Consider the following 17,117-nt stretch of genomic DNA (forward strand, 5'->3'; position numbering starts at 1 on the left):
ACACAAATACATAGCCTGGTTGTGAAGCGGAGACCCCTCCTCTATACCATCTTCTTTTAGGATCTGCATACAACGAACCATTTGGTCATGGGTACGGTCTGCACGTAGCAGGCTCCTCTTGGCCACACTCTCAGATAGCTCCCTAATGTACTGCTCCAAGTTGTCACTTCTTTTTTTGGTGGGACTGTCCACAGAGAATTCTCGGACCGGCCGTTTCGACATGGCACGAGCACTACTAGCAGGGGGGTCCTGCTCTAAGTCCGCTGCATTGCCCTCAGTCCCCATGCTAGGTGTCGCCTCACGAATACCTCCGACCGTCAGCAAGGTGCCCCTGTCTTGGGGTTCGTGGCCAAACAACTCAAATAACTCGTTGAGGAAAGGTGGAGGCTTCACATAACTCGACTGGGACCTCGCCTGGGTGTCCTGCAATGTTTAAGCGACAGTAAATGATCAACATCACAAACAGAACAGTACAAATAAGATGCCGAGTAACTTAGGGCCGTGGCAAAGGACGTACCTGTTGGTCCTGCTCCCAATAGGTGGCATCAGCAGACACACCACCAGTTTGTGTGTCGTGCCCTAAACCAGATTTGTTTTGCAAGGCCCGCCAGCCGAGGAATTGCCTCCTCAAGTTGTTGAGCTTTTCTGCAGCTGCTTGCTGCCCAATTGCAACCCAGTTTGTGCCCTGAAGCTGGAGTACACATTCCTCCATCCCAACTTAGTGAGGCATCTGTCGCTCCAGTTGAGCTGGTTCTTCTGTTCAATGCACAAGTCCAGCAAAGTTTTTGTCGTGCCCTCATCCCAGCTGGCACGGTTATTCATCTTAGCACACAGGAGCTGCAATTATATGGCACCGAGCTATGGACAACTAGGAGCTACGTACACAACTAAGCAATGTAAAATAAATAAATTGTTACTTGCCTTAGCAGGTGCCTTGGGGCGTTTGTGGCGAAAATTGTACAGGCACACGGGGGGGGGGGGGGGGAGCAGGACCCTGTCGATGACGATGCCAGTGTGGGCACCCTTGAATCTTCCTCAGGGTTGGCCTCCTAGTAACCTTGTACCTGAAGCCTGAAAGGTGACAAAACAAAAATCATACGGTCAACATAATGTAACATAGTCAGAACATAAGCACGATCAGTAACAAAATGGAGAATTCCCTGGGCAGATAGGCTGTCCTTACCCTTTTTGTAGTGAGTCACCTTGTCCTGGTTGTGCTTCCTCCACTCCTTGTTTTTGCACTAAGTCTTCTTGGTCTTTGGAACGTTCAGCTATATAAGATTGAAACAAAAGTACACATATTAGGCGAGGAGGATGGTTACGAGGCAACAGATAAGTAATTCATATAAACTAAACCGACTAAAAACATTCAAAGCTAAACTGCATATAGCTGACCAAGTCAAGGCCAAATCTGTTGTTGCACTAACATTGTTATGAGTTATGACACATACAAGAAAAAAAATCATCCCAATCATCTGAAAGGTGACTGAATTTAGAAAAGTTCAAATTCTAACTGACGCATGTTTCAATGACTCATCTGATTTGCTTGCTTACTTTTTACATACCAGTATCATATATAGACACCTAATCTTCATTAAAAAGGAATAATAAGGGAATGATAAGATGTAGCCAAAAGCCAAGCAAAATGAGTGTCTTGCATATCAAGGCTGCTCAGCAACCACAACCAGGGACTACTTAGTCTTGCTAATATGTACAAGAATTAGTACATCAAGTTTTGCCTTTTCTGAAAATGCATACGACAAGGTTGGATGACCTGTCCTATTTCGTTGACATAATGCTGCATAAACATTGCAAAAAGCAGAAGGCTCCAACAATTGAATCGAGATTGACACCTGACTTAGTAGTAATTAGAACACTACTTGCTAACTATTGAGTAGAACTCCAGAATTATCAAATGAAAATAAGTAACGCAGGATTAGCATAACACATTAACCATGATAAATAGACATTTGGCGAGATGGACACAATCTATCAACCTCTGAAACTAACCACAGGAATCTAGTACCGGACCAACTAAGGAAACCACAACAGGAATCACTTCCAGAAATGTGAGGTGAAACCATTCAGTCACTACCGGCATACCGATGGGGGAGCAGCCATACCTGTGAGCGAAGGGGATGGAGGGGGCGACGGCGTGGGAGACGATCCTTCCACCCGATGGCCCACCGGCGGCGGCAGCGGGTGCGCCGGGTCGGAGCTTCGGCGGCGGATCCGGAGGGACGGGCGGCGGTGGATCCGGACTGAGGGATGGAGGGGGCGACCAGCGGGACGAACGGCGCCGTCGCCCGGCCGGCCGAGAGTGAGGGAGAGGGCCACTCGACGCCTCGCCGGCGGCGGGGAGCGCGCGCCAGCGAGGGAGCGGCAGAGCGGAAGCTGTGGCGGCGGCGGATCCGGACGGACCGCGCCCGACGGAGGGGGTAAGGAGAAGCGGGACGGACGGCGGCGTCGCGTGGGCGAGCGCGACGGAGCGGGCGAGCCGAGAGCCGGCCGGCGGCGGAGAGCGGGCGGAAGGGACGGAGCGGGGGAGCGGAGGGAGCGGCGGCAGCGGATCCGGAGCGAGGGACGGAGGGGACGAGAGCATGCGACGGAGGGGGCGAGAGGGAGGCACTGGAGGCAGCGTCGGTGCGTCGTTAAGGCACTCGAACGGCTTCCACGAAAGGCCACCAGCGGAAGCCATCCGAACGGCTGGGCTGAAAAGCCCAGCCGGAAAAAGCCCAGCGGAAGCCATCCGAACGGGCTGCATGCTCCTCGTCACAACAAAGTTGACTAATCAAATTAGAGATCGCAGTCCACACACAGCAGAGCAGCATATGCTGGGGAAAAACCTCTTTTGTCTTATAGTGAAAGAACAAAAATAAAAACAATAATACGAGAAATGCATGTTCTCAGCCTCAGGAAGGAGGAAAAAAAAAAGACAGCTGCAACACGCTGCATTCTCCTTCCTTTGTTAACGAATTAACAATAACACGTGCACACAGTCGATACAGTGAGCTGTACAGCTTTCGCCCTCTGCGGTATCGTTCATCATTGACCAGCCAGCTTCCCGAGAGATCATTCGTCGCGCAGACCGCCCAACTGCCAAATCATCGTCTGCACTTTGATACTATCCGCAGACTGTTTAGTCGTCACATCGAATATTTAGATAGAAGGTAAAAATAATTGTACAGATAAAGGCTAATTCACGAGACGAATTAATTAGATTTAATAGATTCGTCTCGTGAATTAGCCTTCATCTATGTAATTGGTTTTGTAAGCCGTCTATATTTAATGCTCCAAATTAGTATCTAAATATTCGATGTAACGGGTATTAGTCCGTGGAATCAATCACCCCTGCGCACGAGCTTGGCGAAATGTGATGCGATAACGTGCGCCATCCTCCACGGAGATGCTGCGAGCTCCATGCCTCGCTGGACACGCGATCGTGGTCCACGTTCCTCCATTGATCGGTTCTCGCCGGCGGCCGTCCGCAGCCATCCTCTCCGATTGATACCGGGCAGTGTATATAAAGCCGGCCGGGAGTGCAAGTCGTGAGAGAACAACGGCTTGTCGCGTTCTACATTCACAGCCAGCTAAGATAACTGCAACTCTGCAAGTCCGCCGGCATGGCGAAGGGGCTGTTGTTTCTGCTCGCCGGTGCGTTCCTGCTCGCCACGGCGCAGGCGCACGCGCCTCGCACGGGGACGCGCGCCGCCGGCGGCGGCGGCAGTAGCTGCTACGGCCGTTTCTTCGCGTTCGGCGACTCCATCATCGACACGGGCAACTTCATCCACTACGCCGCCGCGCCGGGCTCCGTCGCCCGGCCGCCCTACGGCGAGACCTTCTTCCGCCGCCCCACCGGCCGATGGTCCGACGGCCGCCTCCCCACCGACTTCATCGGTACGTATGTGTACAATCTCGGTGTATCCAATAATGAACGTGCTGATGTGCATCCGTGCGTTATACTTGTACATTTGCGCAGTGGAGCGGCTGGGGTTCCCGTACTGGACGCCGTACTTGGCCGGGAAGACGGCGGAGGACTTCCGGTACGGCGCCAACTTCGCTGTGGCGAGCGCCACGGCGCTGAAGCAGCTGCTGTTCAGGGAGAATAACCTCGACGTGAAGCAGATCACACCCTACTCCCTCAACGTCCAGATCGAGTGGTTCAAGAAAGTGCTCGACACACTCGCCACCACAGAACACGGTACGCCAATGGACGATCGACATGCCACACATTCTTGTTCTGAATCCCTGATCTGAACACATTGTACACGATCGATCTCGTCAACTATCAACGCCGTGCAGAGCCGAAGGAGATCATGGCGAGCTCGCTGTTCCTGGTCGGAGAGATCGGCTACAACGACTACAACCACCCCTTCTTCCAGAACAAGACGCTGGACTGGGTGATGCCCCTGGTGCCCCGTGTCATCGGGTCCATCGTTGAGTCCCTGGAGGCCCTGATCCAGCTCGGCGCCAAGACGCTGTACGTGCCGGGCATCTTCCCGCTGGGCTGCGTTCCGCGCTACCTCTTCCTCTTCCGCGACAGCGACGCCGGCGACTACGACCCGACCACGGGCTGCCTCCGGTGGCTCAACGCCCTCGCCGAGCTCCACAACACCCTGCTGAAGGCGAAGCTGGCCGAGCTCCGCCGCGCCCACCGCCGGCGTGGAGTCTCCATCGTCTACGTCGACTACTACGGCGAGGTCGCCGACATCATCGCCTCCCGGCGGGCGGCGCCGAACGGAGCAGCCCTGGACGCGTGCTGCGGTGGCGCCGGGCTGCACAACGCCAACTTCACCGTGCACTGCTCGGACCCGGGCGCCGTGCTGTGCGCCGACCCGTCCAGGTACGTGTCGTGGGACGGGCTGCACTTCACCGAGGCGGCGTACCGGAAGATGGCCAGCGGGATGCTCGACGGGCCGTTCGCGACGCCGGCCATCATGTCCGGGTGCAGCAAGTAGGCTACCATAGTACCGTTCGGTTCATACCACGCATGGGGGAGGGGAGATCAGTGTTGGGTTGTTCGTTGCCAATGGGATCTTGTATCTACAAGGCAGATGCTGCCGTGCCGAGAATAAAATCGTTTGATGCTCCACGCACAAATTACTGTGTCAAACCTCGCCGAAAAGAAGAATCATACGTAGGACTGTGATGATACGCAAACTTAAGAAAAACTGGATCGATCTAGATGGAAAACATGTACCTCGAGATTTAAATGAAACCTTGCTGCTAAGTGCCAACCTCGGGCTGCTAGTGGAGACACGTGGCAGGACCGCAGGGAGCTTGCATCTCAAGCGACGTAGTGGTTGCAAGGAAGGAGACGATGACTTCATTTGTACGATCGACGCCATTTGTTGCCAAGCACGCGTATCAGCAATGTCACGGCGTGTGTCTGTATACGCGTGACTGCGCATGCTCTCGTAATTCCTGCAGCGGAGCGGCTGGAGCTCCCGTACTGGCCACCGTACATGGCCGCACTGCTGGGAAACCTCTTTAGCACCGGCTCCAAATTCTTTTAAATAGCGGTTGTGCAACCGGTATTGCTAAGTCGGTACTAAAGGGTACCGGTTCAAATAATCAGTAATAAAGAGTCCTTTAGTACCAATTGGGGAGACCAACCGGTACTAAATTCTTTTTTCTTTTATGCTTATTTTCTCATTTTCTTTTTTATTTCTTTATTCTATATTAGTATTTCATATTTATTCTATAATATTACATTTGAGATAATATTATACATGGACAAATTGTGCACACACATATATGAATAATATTACATTGCATCAACTCTCCAAGTTCAACATTTTGGATCAAGTATTCTGAACCCGAGTCCTAACGGTGATGCAGATATGATCATCATGGTGGAACTCTCCCGTTGGATTTACTACTTCGTCAAGAAGAAATCAACTAAGTTGTTCTTGAATTGCTCTGATTTTTTCCATCTCGAGGAGTTCTTCCTTCATGTGCATAATCTATGTCATTAGCAAAAGTTATTAGATTAGATTAATGGATCTGCACAATTAGAACTAATTTATTATTAAGAAATTTGTACACGTACTCTAAATTCGTGGTCAGTTATACACTTGGGATGTACAAAGCCATGGATGAACTCACATACGTAGTGTCCGCATAAATTATTCCCCAGATTCTGTCTCAAACACTATATATATGGCAAAATAAGTTATGAAATATTTGTTGTCTTCAAGGAAGTGACACGAGATGTGCAAATTTAATACATACTAGGAATTCAGAGTGGATATGAAGTTGCTCCTTGAATTCACCTGAGTGATGTTGATGGAAGCGAGCTCATGTCTATGAAATCAGTGTATTGATTTCTTGGTTGCCTCAGAGAGTCGAGGATATAGACCATGCTTCGATCAACCACGATAACAATACATATATGCATAGTGAAAAGCTATTTAGTTTTATTTTAAACTGCTAGTTCGAAAAATAAAAGAGATGGGAAAACGCTCCCTTGAGTCGTACGGCCCGTTCGCGACGCCTCCCATCATGTCCGGGTGTAAGAAGGTCACGGCCCTTCGATCTTTTGGTGCTCGTCATGGCAGCGATTGGGGGGAGCCGACCAAAATTTGATCGTTGCCACGAGGAGCTAGCAGTGTTCTTCACCGAGACTTGCCAGCTCCCGATCAGGGGTCCGTGCATCTCTCCACACTGCAAACTCGATCGCAAATCCTTTTAGCCGTACCTTGTTACTACTGCTGGTTCCTCGATCAGGATGCGATGGACGTGCATAGAGCTAGCCAAAACATACACGTACGCTTTTGACAATTGACACGTCAGGTCGTCAGCGACACGGGTTCTTGTCTTTAGTCTTCTCGATCGTGAACCGATCTGAAAGGGGTGTTAAGAGCGCGCTCCAATTAGCATCGACCCCAACCGAACTCGATCCGGCCCCGGGCCGGCCATCGCCATTCTCTCCGACCGGCCGCACCATGCCACCGTTCGATGAGAATTGCGTCAAGGCAACGAGAGCTATATATAGCCTCAGGCTAGCCCGAAGAGCACCGCGCGACCGCCGCCGGTATGGCGAAGGATCTCCTGTGGCCTCTGCTCGCCGCTGCCTTCATGGCTGCTGCTGCGGCGGCGGCAGAGTCGATGCCCGTGCCCGCGGCAACTGCTCTGGGGACACGGGCGAACGGCAGCGGCAGCTCCTACGCCCGTTTCTTCAGCTTCGGCGACTCGCAGATCGACACGGGCAACTTCATCCGGTACTCCGCCGACCCCGGCCCTGTCTCCCGGTTGCCCTATGGCGAGACCTTCTTCCACCGCCCCACCGGACGATGGTCCGACGGCCGCCTCGTCGTCGACTTCATCGGTGCGTATACGATATACTACGTATATTCACGACCGACGTCTTTGCAGTGATTGACTGTGTGCGCGTGCATGGATGACGTTTGCAGCGGAGAGGCTGGGGTTCCCGTACTGGCCGCCGTACCTGGCCGGGAAGACGGCGGAGGACTTCCGGTACGGCGCCAACTTTGCCGTGACAAGTGCCACGGCGCTGAGCCAGACGTTCTTCAAGGAGAAGGGCCTCGACGTCGACGGGATCACGCCGTACTCCCTCGGCGCGCAGATCGAGTGGTTGAAGAAAGTGCTCGACACGCTTGGCTCCACGAACCACGGTAACACACGAACTGGAATGTCTTCTATGAAATTCTCGTAGACAAATTTGAACTCCGTTTCGAAACATGTTGCCGGGTCACTGTGAACGCAGAGCGGCGGGAGATCATGGCGAGCTCCCTGTTCCTGGTCGGCGAGATGGGCGCCAACGACTACAACCACCCCTTCACCCAGAACAGGACCCTCGACTTCGTCCTCCCCCTGGTTCCCCTCGTCATCCGCTCCATCGGGCATTCCCTCGAGGCCCTCATCCAGCTCGGCGCCAAGACGCTGTACGTCCCGGGCATCTTCCCCCTCGGCTGCATCCCCCGCTACCTCTTCCAGTTCCGCGACAGCGGCGCCGGCGCCCACGACCCGGCCACCGGCTGCCTCCGGTGGCTCGACGACCTCGCCGTCCACCACAACGCCCTCCTCAAGGCGGAGCTCGCCGCGCTCCGCCGCGCCCACCGGGGCGTCTCCATCGTCTACGTCGACTACTACGGCGAGATCCTCGGCATCGTAACCTCGCCGGCGGAGTACGGGTTCGGCGTGCGCACGGTGCTGGACGTGTGCTGCGGCGGCGGCGGGCCGCACAACGCCAACCTCACCGTGGTGGGATGCACCCTGCCGGGCTTCGTGCTGTGCCCCGACCCGTCCAGGTACGTGTGCTGGGACGGCCTGCACAACACCGAGGCGGTGAACGAGATCATGGCTCGCGGGATGCTCGACGGCCCGTTCGCGACGCCTCCCATCATGCCCGCCGGACGCTGGACAGAGTAGAAGAGGGCCGCCAAAATATTCATTCATTCTGGCGCAGGGTGCCGAGCGCAAATCCAGTGCGGGAAATAGTTTGTGTTTGGAACTGATGAAATCAAACTAAAAGAAGGATCGCAACTATTGTAACTTTATCTATTGAAACTGTTACATGCTTTCAGAATGTCATCCACTATGATGGGACTGCCGCCTACTCTCATTGAACAAATGATGGATTTCGAAATTTCAAACGATGAGAAGGGTTCCCGACTCCGATTCGGATAGGCTCGAACCAGAGACGGATGCACTAAAGGTTAGGGGCTACCAATCAGCTCACTAGAGGCGTAATCCTGCTCGGGCCCTTACTCATTTTTCAAGAGGCAGATGGATCGGATGGATATTCAAGAGGCAGAATCTCTCATTTTTCACGACGTGCCCTGCATGCTTCCCTCTTCCGTGCTCTCGTTGCAATCGAATCAGCAGAACACTGTTGTCTGGACGCTTCTTTGTCTAGGTTTGTGTTGGTGATGCTATCAGCGTGCGACTGGTGTTTGGTTATTTTTTCTGTAGTTTCTTTTCTGTTGCCTAGTTATAGCCTCCTAGGGACATAATTTTGCATTTTTTTCTACTTTCAGGGGGGGGGGGGGGGGGGGGGAGTCCCCACCTGAATACACTTACCTGATTCCAGCAAGCCGGTAATGGAGGGTGCATATCACCAATTACAGGGGACCTTGGCAGGTCTTAGAAGCACATAAGAAAGGGAGAGGCAAGATTACATGAAAGACATTAAACATCACCGAGCTGCTACTCCCTATGACAAAAGCATGTCGTTGTTCACCAGCTAATGACCCCACATCGAGTGGCTATACGCCAACAGCTTCCACTCCACAAGCGACTATACAACATAGAGTCAAGATCGACAGACGACAGACAATCGTGATTACATCATCTTTGAAGCACATACGGGATCCAATCATCGCCCGCCCTTTAAGGGGAGGAAGCCTCAAAGGAGGGAGGACCGACGAGAGGAGAATGAGGAGATCCAAGAGAGGGAATCATGGTCTCGCTAACCCGGCATTTGGTGAGACGATGCAATCAAGGATCATGGTTGTCGGCAAAAGCAAAGATACTGGCGGCAACCACTAGCCAACTAGCAACTTGTGCAAACATCAAGGGAGGAGAGATCTTGATTGCCTGTGGTCTTGAACTGTCTCCACGGTTTATTGACATCCAATGTGAAAGGATCTCCAAAAATGATGCCTTCAAGAAAGGAACAATATCAAAAGATGCCGCCATCGTCCATCCCAAATGTCGGATTTGGATTTTCACCTAGAGACCTAACAGAGGAAGCAACAAGTTCTTCAATCGACGTCGCGGAGGAACATGACGCAAAGGGGTGCGCCATCGCCGCCAGCACTGACTTTGTGCCGGGCAGGGCTTTTTGCCCAAAACCCACCATAACAGCCATGTACCTGGCACCATGGACAGCTCAAAGGAGCTGCGTAGACCGCGTGTGCCGCACGCCCAACACGTGGTGGCTCGCAAGAGCAGCTGGACGCAGCGCCCTCTTGGTTGAACATCGACGGGCAGTGGTAGCGCAACCTCATGCCAGCTGCGATGGCCAGGCCTCAGCGCGGCCACCGCACCTCGGTGCTTGAGCCCTCAGCAGCTCGCGCAAGCAGTGAGGTACGACCCCGTTGCCGAGCCAAGCTGCACCGCCACCTACAGTGTCCCCGAGCGCGGCCATCGCACCTTGCTGCTTGAGCCCTCGACAGCTTGCACGAGAAGCGAGGTACGACACCGATGCTGAGCCCAGACCACACCCGTCACTGCCGAGGAGAGCTGGGATGAGGCCACAGTCGACCACAACATTCCCGGGCACAACACTAGCCGGATTCGATCCCTACCACGGATCTGGCCATGGCAGCTCCATCCCCGTCAACAGATAGATCAAAGCCCTGCGAGGTTGGATCCAGCCATGGAAAACTGCTTAAGAAGGGAAATGAAGGGGCTATTCAGCAATCCTTGCTTGGCTTATTTGAATCATGACACAGAGGAGGGTGGGAGGGTCGGAGGGAGGAGAGCAGGGGGAAACACGTCAGCGCCTCTTGGAGCCTCCGTTGGCCGCCGCCGCAGTGCGTCGCTGTCGCCGGCCGGCGGCGGCCACGCTAGGCTCGAGATCTGAGGGTGCTTACGGTGGGGGTTAGGTGCACCCTCGCGTCGCTTTTTTTGCCAACTATATCAATGGAAACGCACTCGTAGAGCATGGTTTGTTTGAAAAAATCATTCTCAGTTGACTCTCCGATCCGTGTACAGCTGTTGAGCTCTTCACCAACCCGCCAGCTCCCTATTCGCATCCATCTCACTCGCTGCCCACTCGACCGCGCGCCAAATTAAAATCTTGTGAGCTATCCACGCTTCCCTTTGTTAATCAGTACGAAATCCTGCAGACGAGATCCAATGGCGACAATGCAACGTCCAAGACGCAGATCACACGCACCGCATATCCCTCCGTTCACATGGACAGACACGGATCGGAGGCAGCCTAAACACGCACGCTCGCCGTACGTCGCGTCGTCGTCACCGGCCGCGGTTCTCCATCGGCGCCCCGTCGTCTCCCCTCGCCGTCGTCGTTCGCCCCTCTACACGAAGAGCTCGCTAATCATTTTCGTGGAACCAGTTGACTCTGTCTGGCCACTTGGTGCAGCTCTCTTCATGTTCTCCACCGACGCTCCAGCCGAGCTCCCCAGATCGGATCCAATCTCTGCGCTGACCACTAGTCCGATCCCTCCTGCGATCCTATTCTACGCCATATCCTTACTGCAGGTCAGATCACCGCGGCCTCGCGTTTCACGCGCGCGACGATGCCCCCATTGGCATTGGGCGTGCACGGAGCTAGCCGAACCGGAAGCACAAACGGACGCGACGTGGCGAGCCGTTCGTCTTGGCTCCACCGCGAACCGTGCACCGAGAGCGCTGTTTCGATCAGCGGCGACGCCCCAACCGCACCTCTGGTCCGGTCCGACCCGTCGCCATCGTATCTAAACCCCATCACCAGGACCGGTTCAGGCTTTGGCAAGCAAAAAATAAGGATATGCGAACTAATTTTTAATATCAAAACTAAAGTATATAGTACGAATAATAAAAATCATACATAGTGTAAAAAAAATAAAAACAATAACCATTATGATTAACTCAAATAAAAATATAATGCTTCAGTACTTTGTAAAAAATCATCTTCAAGCATTTCTTGATGCAAAATCTTCAAGAACAGTATCAAGATTAATGTCGTCCAAAACATCCTTCTCAATGCTGCACATAGCCAAGCCATTCAATCTTTCTTGTAACATAGTTGATCTCGAATAATTTTTCAATAGTTTCAATTTGGAGAAACTTTTTTCGGCTGATGCTACTATCACTGGAATAGTTAAGAGAATCCGATATACAATGAAGACATTCGGGTAGCAATCTGTAGCTTTAACAAACTGAAGAATCTCAGGTGCTGACATCAATTCTTCTGGCAAAGATACTTGCAACACTTTTAATTCAGAGAAAAAATCATCCAACTCAACATCATACTTATTGTCATGAGAAAAAGATTTTGCAAAAGTAGTGCAGCACTTTCGTAGATCATTATCATCCAAGGAATTTAGATTTTCTGAGTTGAATAAGAAACCAACTTCAACAACTTGTTCCCGCCCCTGATCTTGACTGACTTCAACATTATTTGAAACTGGAAAATACTTATGTAGAGCACCTCTTTGCGATTCTACTAACTGATCTTCTTGTTTTCTTTTTTTTCTAAGCACCCGACAAATGTTTCTTAGGCAACATCTATCATACTCAAATAAATACACAATCGGTATAAGCATAGCGCATATAAAAAAACAAATAAGAAAAAAAATTGAAAATCTAATCAATCGGTGTGTTGCTTACTGTGACGATCAAACAAAACATCACCTGCGGGCTACGGCACACGGAAGCAAAAGGCACTACTCCTTCAAGGCTGTAAGCGTGATTCTGCCAGGATGATATATAAAAAATGTTAATTAAATTGCAGTGGAAGAAAAGGTTATTTTTTTCTGGATCTGTGTCTTTCCGACGTAACAAATCTCAGAAAACAATTAATCATAATTCCACATAAAATCTTACCAGGTCTCGGAGGGATGTCTTCCGCTTTTGAGTCGTCGGAAGGGACGCAATTGACGAAGGATATAATTATTACAGGAAGAAATAATATAAATTAGATGATTGTTTATATTTTGAAAAAAAGAAAACGAAGATTGAACGCCCCTGACTTGCTTACCAGGTCTCGGAGGGATGACTTGCTATTTTTTGCGGATCAGCTCGCCCGTCGTGAGTGCCCCTGACGTGCTCGCCCCTTGCACCCGCGCGATGGCCTGATCGGCGGCGGCACGGCAGAGCGGTTAGGCAGTGGTGGTGACTAGCAATTTGACAGGGACGGGAGAGCCTGATTGGCATAATGGGCCGAAGTAAATCCACCGACCAAATTATACGTACTAATTATTTATATAATCTTGGGCCGAAGTATATATATACACACACCATCCGCGAGCCGGACGTGCCGAGAGAGCGCTTCGAACGCAGAGCTGCTGCAACTTGTTCCGGTCGATCTGCACGTCGACTTCCAGTCACCACTAGCGGCCGGAATGGCGAAGCAGCTGCTGGTGTGGCCTCTGCTCGCCGCTGCTTTCTTGTTGTTGGTGACCGCGGCGTCGGCGTCAGTGCCTGCAACCCCTACGTATACTCCGGCGACGCCGACGAACCGCGGTGGCGGCGGCTGCTACAAGCGTTTCTTCGCGTTCGGAGACTCAATCATCGACACGGGCAACTTCATCCACTACTCCACCGCGCCGGGGCCCGTCGCACGGTCGCCCTACGGCGAGACCTTCTTCCACCGCCCCACCGGCCGATGGTCAGACGGCCGCCTCATCGTCGACTTCGTCGGTACGTGCCTACTATACTATGTCAGTGTGACTGCTCATCAGGAGAGGATGTGTTGCATCTTGCATGCCGCTGACTATTGCTATGCGTATGTGCAGTGGAGAGGCTGGGGTTCCCGTACTGGACGCCGTACCTGGCCGGCAAGACCAAGGAGGACTTCCGGTACGGCGCCAACTTCGCCGTCGCCAGCGCCACGGCGCTCAACCAGCTGTTCTTCAGGAAGAAGCACCTCAACGTCGGCGCAATCACGCCCTACTCCCTCGGCGTGCAGATGGGCTGGTTCAAGAAAGTGCTCGCCATGCTTGGCTCCACGGAACACGGTACATACTCTCATGAAAATCGCTGTAGTTTTTCTAGCTTCTAAACATGTTTGGACTTTGGACTTTGTTGGATTGATCGTTGACATTGACGGCGCATCACTAAGATTAGGACATGTGCTAAGTCGCCATCGTTTCCAATTCTATTGTCTCCAAGCGAGAAAACAAACGACACACACGCATCCACGCTTTTATCGAGTGATTTAGACCGGATTCTCGATAGCTACGGCTACTCTTTTTTTTTTTGAAGCGAATAGCTACGGCTACAGTACTGCACAGTACCAACCGATGCTTCAGTTCACTGTTCCTTAGCAGTCTACATGGATCATGGTGGTGTCACTACTGTGTGCAGAGCGGAGGGAGATCACGGCGAGCTCGCTGTTCCTGGTCGGGGAGATCGGCGCCAACGACTACAACCACCCCTTCTTCCAGAACAAGACGCGGGAGTGGGTGATGCCCCTGGTGCCCCGCGTGATCCGCTCCATCGGCCTCTCCCTCGAGGCCCTGATCAACCTCGGCGCCAAGACGCTCTACGTCCCCGGCATCTTCCCGCTGGGCTGCGTCCCGCGCTACTTCTTCCTCTTCCGCAACAGCACCGCCGCCGCCGACCTCGACCCGGCCACCGGCTGCCTCCGGTGGCTCAACGACCTCACCACCCACCACAACAACCTCCTCAAGGCCAAGCTCGCCGAGCTCCGCGCCGCCCACCCGGGCGTCTCCCTCGTCTACGTAGACTACTACGACGAGGTCCTCGGCATCGTCGGCGCCCCGGCGAGGAGCGGGTTCGCGCCGGCCACCGCGCTCGACGCGTGCTGCGGCGGCGGCGGGTTCCACAACGCCAACTTCACCGTGCTCTGCACCCAGCCGGGCGCCGTGCAGTGCCCCGACCCGTCCAAGTACGTGTCGTGGGACGGGCTGCACATGACGGAGGCCGTGTACCGGATCATGGCGCGAGGGATCCTCGACGGCCCGTTCGCCATGCCTCCCATCATGTCCAGATGTAAGAGGGGCATTTAATTTTTTACCACTGCATGCGTAATGTTCACTTAGCCCCTCTCACATTCACTCCTCTCACATAGTGGCAAATCTGTTGCCACTCACCCCCTAATAGTGGCAAAAAATTAGATATCACGATGCAAGAAACACTAGAGGGCCGGGCTGGAAAAAAAATGTCTTTCTTCAACGGTGTCAGAGTGCCAAAAGAGTAATCCGGCCGCCGTCCAGTTCAGAATAAGTTGTGTCTTAGTTGGAATAATAAAATGAATTGACTGTAAATTTATCTACTGATATTTTTAGAATAAACTTTGAGAACCGCTCCAATACTCCCCTTTTAATTTCTTGTACGAATCTTAAAGCAGCCCACCCATTAATCAATCATTTTTTGGAATAAGGTGTGTGCACCTCTTTCATATAATATCAAACATTCTGTGCGATTCCTTTACTTCCTTCTTATATGAATTAAGCAGGGCTCCTGCTCCTTTTCAAAAAAAAGAAAAAGAAAATTGATCGTGGATTTATCTATTCGTATTTTTTGAATAAACTTTATCTATCTATATTATTGCAAATGTTTTGATTTGTACTATATGACAATGACAGGCTAACAACAAGTGTTTTCGAATGCAGGTCAATGATAATAATATATTCCGTTTGTAATTAAATACTCCATGTGATAAGCAGTTTAATTACAACATCAACACGGTCTACAAAGAGATACAATGAACAATATATTGATTTTTTTTTATTTTTAACCCTTTTTAACTAATATTTTAAAAATAACTCACCTAAACAAATATTTGCAGATCTGACCCTTTTGGCCGCGCCGGTCCGCGTGGCGCGACAAGAACACTCTGCCGCGCCACATGCAATGGCGTGAAAAGGTGTGCCACGTCGGAGAGCGCGGAAGGGATCTGCCAGCGCATAATCCATGTGGAAAGCTTGTCACGCCACTCCTGCCGGCGTGACAACACACTCTTGTCACGCCACCCGGAGTGGTGTAACAAGGTTTGAATTTAAAAAAATCATAACTTTTTCATACGAACTCGGATAAAGATGCTTTTTATATGAAAATTGTAGCTCTCGATGAGATCTACAACTTTGTAGTTTTGAGTTTTTTCATTTAAAGTTATTAAGATACATTAATAATTGATCTAAACTTTAGACAACATATTGAGCGTCTGATCCTGTTTTCGGTCATCTCCAACTTGGCTTGGTTCATCATGGTTCCACCAAATAAGTTCTATACAATACATTATCTATGAAATTATAGGAAATAGATAAAGTTAATATATCAAAAACTACTACAACTAAAATGAAAGATATATAGTTATCAAATATGGAACATATATAAATAAAGATAACAGAACTCAAACTTCTGCTTTATTTATATACCTGGTTTGAAGCAGAAGCCTTTATAGGAGTTGTAGAGTAAACTTTAGACCACAACTTTGTTAATTTGAGTTTGGGCCAATTCACCCTGGAACATTTTCAAATTCGAGCTCAAAGTAAGCACCAGCCTAAATGCAGCACACAGCTCTAAGTTTCAAAAACAGTGAATGTCTTCCATTTTGGCATGTGAATTTCTACAATATTCAAAACTAAACTGGATCTAAACCTTTTATAAGAGTTTTAGTATGAAGTGTGTACTACAATATTTCCCATTTGACCCTGGTCTAAATCGGAGCCGAGCCATTTCAAAACTTGAGTTAAAGTTCGGCTAAAATATTAAAAACAGCTCCATTTCAAATCCTGCTAAGTCTATGAAACCCGCGTTCCCGAGTATTTTGAACTCGTATAACTTCAAATTGAGAACGAAATTGCACACATCGTCAAATCCTGCGCAGCCTTTGCCCAGTCAACGATCTTTGGCAATTTCATTCTCAAATTGAAGTTATACGAGTTCAAAATACTCGGGAACACGGGTTTCATAGACTTTGCAGGATTTGAAATGGAGCTGTTTTTATTGTAGTACACACTTCATACTAAAACTCTTATAAAAGGTTTAGATCCAGTTTAGTTTTGAATATTGTAGAAATTCACATGCCAAAATGGAAGACATTCACTGTTTTTGAAACTTAGAGCTGTGTGCTGCATTTAGGCTAGTGCTTACTTTGAGCTCGAATTTGAAAATGTTCCAGGGTGAATTGGCCCAAACTCAAATTAACAAAGTTGTGGTCTAAAGTTTACTCTACAACTCCTATAAAGGCTTCTGCTTCAAACCAGGTATATAAATAAAGCAGAAGTTTGAGTTCTGTTATCTTTATTTATATATGTTCCATATTTGATAACTATATATCTTTCATTTTAGTTGTAGTAGTTTTTGACATATTAACTTTATCTATTTCCTATAATTTCATAGATAATGTATTGTATAGAACTTATTTGGTGGAACCATGATGAACCAAGCCAAGTTGGAGATGACCGAAAACAGGATCAGACGCTCAATATGTTGTCTAAAGTTTAGATCAATTA

At 50.4% G+C, this 17,117-nt stretch overlaps 3 protein-coding genes across 3 annotated transcripts; all 3 read left to right on the plus strand.

Annotated features, from left to right (window-relative positions):
- Positions 1–3,358: 3,358 nt before the first annotated feature.
- Positions 3,359–5,100, plus strand: LOC117845936 (sinapine esterase). The gene is made up of 3 exons (XM_034727011.2): positions 3,359–3,897; positions 3,980–4,201; positions 4,303–5,100. Exons 1-3 carry the CDS (start codon positions 3,624–3,626, stop codon positions 4,956–4,958), a joined length of 1,152 nt encoding a protein of 383 aa, XP_034582902.1. The 5' UTR covers positions 3,359–3,623; the 3' UTR covers positions 4,959–5,100.
- A 1,733-nt stretch (positions 5,101–6,833) lies between these two features.
- On the plus strand, positions 6,834–8,556 carry LOC117845784 (GDSL esterase/lipase At1g31550). The gene is made up of 3 exons (XM_034726867.2): positions 6,834–7,330; positions 7,416–7,637; positions 7,730–8,556. Exons 1-3 carry the CDS (start codon positions 7,039–7,041, stop codon positions 8,392–8,394), a joined length of 1,179 nt encoding a protein of 392 aa, XP_034582758.1. The 5' UTR covers positions 6,834–7,038; the 3' UTR covers positions 8,395–8,556.
- A 4,152-nt stretch (positions 8,557–12,708) lies between these two features.
- Positions 12,709–15,811, plus strand: LOC117845610 (GDSL esterase/lipase At1g28650). The gene is made up of 4 exons (XM_034726675.2): positions 12,709–13,335; positions 13,431–13,652; positions 14,002–14,649; positions 15,449–15,811. Exons 1-4 carry the CDS (start codon positions 13,038–13,040, stop codon positions 15,520–15,522), a joined length of 1,242 nt encoding a protein of 413 aa, XP_034582566.1. The 5' UTR covers positions 12,709–13,037; the 3' UTR covers positions 15,523–15,811.
- Positions 15,812–17,117: the final 1,306 nt, after the last annotated feature.

This window comes from Setaria viridis, chromosome 2, assembly GCF_005286985.2.
Source record: "Setaria viridis chromosome 2, Setaria_viridis_v4.0, whole genome shotgun sequence".
Taxonomy (NCBI): domain Eukaryota; kingdom Viridiplantae; phylum Streptophyta; class Magnoliopsida; order Poales; family Poaceae; genus Setaria; species Setaria viridis.

Bases quoted from the DNA above. Each gene is read 5' to 3' on its own strand.
- LOC117845936 (XM_034727011.2), top strand. From the start codon at position 3,624: ATGGCGAAGGGGCTGTTGTTTCTGCTCGCCGGTGCGTTCCTGCTCGCC. The intron at 3,898-3,979 runs GTACGTATGTGT...ACATTTGCGCAG, and splicing joins CCTCCCCACCGACTTCATCG to TGGAGCGGCTGGGGTTCCCG. The intron at 4,202-4,302 runs GTACGCCAATGG...AACGCCGTGCAG, and splicing joins ACTCGCCACCACAGAACACG to AGCCGAAGGAGATCATGGCG.
- LOC117845784 (XM_034726867.2), top strand. From the start codon at position 7,039: ATGGCGAAGGATCTCCTGTGGCCTCTGCTCGCCGCTGCCTTCATGGCT. The intron at 7,331-7,415 runs GTGCGTATACGA...TGACGTTTGCAG, and splicing joins CCTCGTCGTCGACTTCATCG to CGGAGAGGCTGGGGTTCCCG. The intron at 7,638-7,729 runs GTAACACACGAA...CTGTGAACGCAG, and splicing joins GCTTGGCTCCACGAACCACG to AGCGGCGGGAGATCATGGCG.
- LOC117845610 (XM_034726675.2), top strand. From the start codon at position 13,038: ATGGCGAAGCAGCTGCTGGTGTGGCCTCTGCTCGCCGCTGCTTTCTTG. The intron at 13,336-13,430 runs GTACGTGCCTAC...GCGTATGTGCAG, and splicing joins CCTCATCGTCGACTTCGTCG to TGGAGAGGCTGGGGTTCCCG. The intron at 14,650-15,448 runs GTAAGAGGGGCA...AAATATTTGCAG, and splicing joins GCCTCCCATCATGTCCAGAT to ATCTGACCCTTTTGGCCGCG.